General features: G+C 31.7%; 1 protein-coding gene across 1 annotated transcript; it reads right to left on the minus strand.

Annotated features, from left to right (window-relative positions):
• Window positions 1–234: 234 nt before the first annotated feature.
• LOC114401669 (E3 ubiquitin protein ligase DRIP2-like) lies at window positions 235–2,506 on the minus strand. Its single transcript, XM_028364245.1, has 6 exons — window positions 2,368–2,506; window positions 1,719–2,094; window positions 1,186–1,541; window positions 1,051–1,101; window positions 573–645; window positions 235–489 (listed from the first exon to the last, which is right to left on the minus strand). Exons 3-6 carry the CDS (start codon window positions 1,458–1,460, stop codon window positions 328–330), a joined length of 561 nt encoding a protein of 186 aa, XP_028220046.1. The 5' UTR covers window positions 1,461–1,541; window positions 1,719–2,094; window positions 2,368–2,506; the 3' UTR covers window positions 235–327.
• Window positions 2,507–7,014: the final 4,508 nt, after the last annotated feature.

Below are 7,014 nucleotides of genomic sequence, written 5' to 3' on the forward strand. Positions count from 1 at the left end.
TGTTTTTCTCTTTATTTTCTATTACATCTATTAATTTCTCTTTATTTTTTTAACATCTTTCTCTTCCTTTTACACATACATATTTTCTACTTGATGGCCGAAGAAGCAATAAAAAAAAAAACGGGAAATGAAAACAAGTGAGAGAGATTTAAAAGGCTCATAACATGAAAGAAAATCTAACTCGAATAATCAATAAAATCTATTGTAAATCAAGGATATAATGTATATACCGCAAATACAACTCAATCAAGAAAGTTTGGGGCTTCAAATAGACAGAAAAATAATAAAAATCCTTCAAGGAACCATAGCAGGGTAGTTTATGAGGTGTCAAGTCTTTCGACCATATGAAAGGACCATAATAAAATCCTTGGCTGAGCTTCCAACAGATGTCTGAATCTTATTCTTTGGCACTGTTTGCAACCACATGTCTACTAGGTTTCTCAGTTGCAATGAAGACAAAAGTGCTCGACCTTGTAATGTGATCTCCACCTGAGAGAGTAAATCAGAAAAACCAATTGGCTACACATTGTTTCACTAAGGTGTTAGTTTTAGCAAGAAAATAACCAATTTACCTCATCTTCACTAACAAGACCAAGCTTCTTCACCAGATACTTTTTAATATAGGAAACAGTTACACTACCATCCCTGTGATGATTTGAAAGATTTATTAGTGGAAGTTATCAGTTATACTACGGCATTTTGTGCTTGATAAGGAGATAAATTAGAAAAATAATAATAATAATTACAAAAATGTCCGAGAAACCAAAATTTCCATTTGCCAATGTGTATGATAAGAAATAAGAATGATATCATACACTGAATGACAGAAGAAGTACTTATGTAGACCAAGGGATGCCAGAGGAGGACAATGAAAGTATGGTTTAGACTTTAGAGCATATAAAAGTGAATATAAAGAAACAGCTCTTTACCAAAGAAACATCAGCCAGATAAACAATTACTTCATGCATGGCATGCTCATTCAGTCATTCAAGCACTGAAAGTGATCGGCCAACAAAAACTTGTAACAGAAAATAAGAATATAAAACTCACTTGACCCTTAGGTAGCTGGAATATAGCTGTGGCAGTCGTGCACTTGCTTTCCTTTATACAGAAATTCAAAGGTCAGATACTCAACAATTGACATAACACTATCAAAGTTAAATAAGCCGTGAAACGCAATCTCACTTCTCTTCTGCAGCAACCAAGCAGAACCAGATTGGACCAAATTCTTTGTTGCCTTCAATGTTGGAACCAATCTCAGGTTGTGCAGGAAAATTTAAGTCCTCAGAGATTCTGAGTGTTTTCTCTTGATTGCTCAGAGGCCTTTGGTGTTGGACTGAATCTGAGTTTGAAGGAGTTGATTCATTTTGATCAGCGGCATTGTCATTGGAGCGCATGGTGGACTTTTTACGAGACTTTTTGCTTCCAGGTTCCACCAGGGAATTTAATGGCTCTAACATATCAGCCGTTTCATTCCTAAACTCAGAATTGTCCCTCTTGTTGGTATCTGATTGTTGACTTGAATTTGCTTTGGAAGAATTCTGCTAATCATACGAAAAAGTCATGCACTAGAACATACACGTGAAGATCTTTTGAATAAAAGTGAAGGACAAAAGGATTAAAATAACTTTAGCTTACTGAAAGGAGAAACACAGTAAGGATTAAGAAAGAAGAACCGGATAAAGACTACAGGACAAGAAAAGCTTTATAACCTTTACCGGAATTTTGATTTTGAGACTTCCGTTGGAAGTTTCACCACCCCGGGGATGACCACCATCTTTCTTATCTTCTCCTGCTACTTTGTCAAGTTGACAAGCAGCAGGTGGTGCAGAGCAAGTAAATTTTAATCTAGCTGCAGCTTTGGCTCTTCTCGCGGATCCTATTGTAGAACTAGAAGCTTCTTCCAGAACTTCTACTTCACCACGGTTTTCATCTTCCGCTTTATCAGGTTTTGAAGCTGCTTTGTCTATTTTTGCATTCTTTTTTAACGAAGATAGAGAATTCTTCTTTCTGTAGATGTTCAATTTGACTGAAGCATTTTGTTCTTCAAATGGGAAAATTTTATCCCTCAAATCTTGCAGACAAGGATCTGACCTGTTCATTTCCAAAACAATATAGAAGTCAGGCAAAATTCAGGAAAACTCCAGCGATAGGGGGAAAAATAAAGAAATGAAAATTTCAACCATCACAAAGAAATAAGAACAGGAAAAAAGCAGAACTGATCACATCAATTTTTCCCCGTGGTGCATGCACAGAAGCATATAATAGTATGATAAAGTGATATGAGACCAGTTAACTGCAGCAGAGAGAATTATAGACTAATCTGTCGATCATTTCTGAAAGTAGAGTCATGTTCATTGAGACTACCTTAATTTATCAAGTGGAGAACAACCCAAGTCTCTATTGCATATTGGACAATGCTTTAATTTCTCATCTATTAACTTCTTGTCTATGCATTCCCTGCAAACTGTTGTTAAACTTAAGATTTAGACTTGCAACTTGCATACAGATTCAGAAACATAAAGGTGGATGGAAAAGAAAAACAATGAACAATATTCATTACATGAAAAATAAAAAAAACTGAAAGCAAGGGAATAATGGAGACTGAGGCCTAGTTTCTAGCACAATCATACACAAGTCTTAGTCACTGAAATTAACATGACTAAGCATAATCACAAGCTCCCAGAAATGCAAGAGTGAATATAGAAGAAAGTCAGCAAGTAATTTGAGTATAAGAGTCCAAATACATCTTTCATTCTCTACCTTCATATGTTCACCCCCACTCTTACCAAGCAGACACTCCTTTGCAATCATACCAAGGATCCTTTAAGTTTCTCAAAGAAGTAAAATTGTTTCACTGAATATCAGGATACAATCACGAATTTACTGACAATTGGAGAGACAGATATTTGCATCAGCAAAAAACTGTGCATACCTTGTTCCTTATTGTTTGTAAACATGGAAAAATCAAAACATGTTTCATTTCACCAAAGCCTATTAAATGTAACTAAAATTACTTTGATAAAAACATGCTTCTTTGGAATCATCTTCATGAAAAGATATCAGCATTTCAATTGAAACAAACAGCTTACAACAGTTATCATGCAGATTGCAGACAGCATGACATTTTGCATAAAAAATACAGAATGTTTGCATAACATGATGAGTAAATACGAAGTGGGAATTTTTGTGCTGCATGGAAGCTAAATCAAGTTATTATTAACAAAGGATTTCAATAAAGTCACTAGATAAGCAGGCCATGAAACAGAGTGATAGGGCATTATGGTTTCCAAACACATAAAAGGGGAAAAAGAAAAATTAAAGAACGCAAAAATCATGAGCTGCAGCAACAACCAAAACCCAAGAAATTAGTTTTATCAGCAAAAGAAGTATTGAAAAGTAGATCACAAAATTGAACAAAGCATAGGGTAGATGAGAAAACGAAACACTTACAACTATGACAGCATTCTGATATTGTAGTGGCGTTTCTGAAAAACTTATTGCACAAAGGACATGCCACGCATGCTGAGACCTTCTCATAGTTGAGCTTCGCCGCTCCAATTGTCATTGTTATTGTCTTTATATCTGTCTGTATCTGACAAGGACACACTCATGAACAAGCGCACATAGCAAAAAAACACACAAGCACCTCCGTACTCACGTAGCCCGCATGGTGCATGTCACCAAACTAAGAAGCAAGGGATAAAAAAAACATGCCAGTTTTGCATCATTCTCAACGAGAATTAACCCCTCGAGAAAAACGAAGAAGACGGATGCCACTACCAGAGAAAAACAAAAGGGCTTTAAGATTTGTGCATGATCCTATGAAGGGTCGTCGAGTCTAGATCATGGAACGACGTCGAGGAAAACGAAAAAGTGAGATTCTTTGGAGTATCGAACGTGTGTGTCTTGTTCGATTTGTACAATGGAGGTGCTCTTTTGGGTTTATCTCTTGGAAGATGAAAAAACGTAATCGAGAATGAACCTATCGTGTATCTATCTATATGCTTTCATGTGTGTACGAGAGAGAATGTGTTTGCTCCAAAGAAAGAGAATGCTACTGTGACAGAAGAAACGGCCTGTGTTATTGAGGGGTAGCTTTGAGAGGCACACATAAAAAAATGTACAAATAGGACTTGGACCAATCCTTCCTCTGCCATAGGAATGATTCTATAGTGCAAGACGACCTCGTACCTACGGTCCTGCCTAATTTCAGTGTGACATATAGCTAAATTTTTTAATTTATAAAAAAAAAGGTCAACTATATTATGAATATTGACCGAAATCTGTTCAAGATCATAGACACGTGGATAGTAAATCCTACGTAATATGTTTTATGATTTTTTTCTGCTTGTTCTAATTTTATTGTAAATGTAATGATTATTCAGATTCTCTCTCATCGTCTATTCGTCCAACCAATATCTTACAAATAACATTTTAATTGTTGATTGGTTATTACACCATAATCAAGAGAGAAAGAGAGGAGAAAAGGAGAGAATGTGTGTGCTCCAACAAAAGAGAATGTTAATGTGAAAAAAAACTTGTGTTATGGAGGGTGACTATGAGAGGCACACATAAAATAGTACAAATAGAAGAAGATCAAATTTAATTGATTGGACAGAATATATGAATTGATGTACAACGTTTAATACATGTCTTCGATTACTATGAAGAAGAAAAAAAGTATTATTATGTGTATAAAATAATACAAATAAGATATGGGGTTAATCCTCTCCCACATAAATGATTGTATAGTGTTAAACCATCTTGTATCTATGGATCTATCTAATTTTATATGACATGTAGTTGTTGACTTTTTTAATTTATAAAAAAAAGTTAATAAAATTCAACTGCATTATGAATACTTAGTCCGAAACCATAAACACATGGATGACAATCCTGATATAGTATTCAACATTTTTAGTATATCTCATTTGTTAATTACTTATTAATATATTTTATTTCTGTTCTTATTTAGTATAAATGTGCAAACTCAAATCTTTTCTAGCCACATATTTGTCTAACCAACATCTTACAAAGATCTTAGTTGTTAATTGGTCATTACACAATAATCAAGAAAAAGAGAGAATGTGATGCACAATGGAGAATTTGATTGTAGAGAAGTTTGAGGGAAATGCAAAAGAAGGTCAAAGTTTCTAAACTCACTTTTTGGGAATGAAGTTAGCCATACCACATACATGTAACATAGCCATGTTTTCTTATGGTTAACAACTTACAAAGACCTTAATTGTTGATTGGTAATTGCACAATAATTGAAAAAAACAGAGAGTGCGATGCTCAATCAAGAATTCAATTTTAGAGAAATCTTATGAGAGAAACAAAAAAGGATCCAAGTTTCCCAATGTACTTTTTAGATTTAAAATTAGTCATACTCGAGGGATATATTACAAATTTGTTTGACCAATATCTTATCTTAGTCGTTGATTGGTCATTGCAAAATAATTGACAAGAGAATATGTTGCACAAAGACAAATTCTATTGCAGAAAGATTTTTTGGGAGAAGTAGAAGAGGATATGAGTTCCTAAATGTACTTTTAAGGTATAAATCTAATCTACTTAAGGGATATATCACAATTCAAAGACTCGTGTCAACATCTTATATAGATATTAGTCATTGCTTGGTTATTTCATAATAATTAAGAAAGAAAGTGAATGTGATGCACAATCAAGAATTAGATTGTAGAGAGATATCTTGGGAGAAGCAAAAGAGAAGTTCATAAATGCATTTTTTAAATATAAAATTAATCATACATGTGAGTTTTCATCTAGCCAACATCTTACATAAATCTTAGCGGTTAATCAGTCATTGCACAAAAATTTAAAAAAAAAAAAGAGAAAATGTGATAAATGATCAATAATTTAATTGTAAAAAAAATTATTGTGAGAGAAATTGAAGAGGATCTAAATTCATAAATATACTTTTTAAAATAAATTAGTCGTATTTAAATAAAATACCACATACTTAAAATACAACATACATTAATAAATGTGCATGATGCTCACGTATAATACATGCTTGTGAGACTCAATTTTTAATAGCATTTGGTAAATATGCTAAAATAAGACAAATCATAATATATGAATTTTGTTATATATTTAGTGTATTAATTTTAAAAACATAAAGTAAAAAAATATAACATTTTAATTTTACGGAAAAGGTGGAAAAAAAGAAAATATAATACAATATATCATATTATTTCATTCTATTTTTCTTGTTCGTCGAAGCATTATCTTCGTCATTTTCTAAAATTTATATGAATATCTACAATTCACATGTTAAATGCTTTATATTTATATGATTAAAATTTTATAATAAATAATTATATATAATTAAACTTTGTAATAAACAAACATTCTTCATTATAAAAATATATACTAGATTTACAATAAATGATTTATATTGTGATAAAAGGTTAATTTTAATTATTGACAACTTTTTATTTACTAATAAAGATAAAAAAAAATGGTAGATTGAAAGAGATAAGTGATTATGAAAAACCAAGTATACGGATAAAAATAAAAGAGTAGTGGTTTGTGATGGTTGACAAACAATTTTTTTTTAGTTATCTGTTAAATCAACTTAAATTTGAAATTAAAATTAAAAAAAAATATTTAAAAGAATAAAAAAAACAAAAAAACTAAACACTCAATACATAATATTATGATAAAACATGTGACTCAAAGAGAGTGAAAATAACTCCTAAAGAGGCTTCCATTAAAAAAAATGCTCTCATTCTAAATTTCAAGAATAACTCCTAAAAGGAGTAGATGTTTCTTTAATATGTTATTATTTTTTTAAAATCCATTTAAACATCTATTTAAAATAGTTATTTACCTATTTTAATATAAAAATATATATTTTTAATAGAAATGAATTTAAATATTTCAATATAAGTTAATCAAATATATTATTTTGGATAGATTAGCATGGACCAAGTTCTTAGATATCAAATCAAGAGAATGAGTAAAAAGAAATACTTAAATAACTTTTTT

Source organism: Glycine soja, chromosome 20 (genome assembly GCF_004193775.1).
Source record: "Glycine soja cultivar W05 chromosome 20, ASM419377v2, whole genome shotgun sequence".
NCBI lineage: Eukaryota > Viridiplantae > Streptophyta > Magnoliopsida > Fabales > Fabaceae > Glycine > Glycine soja.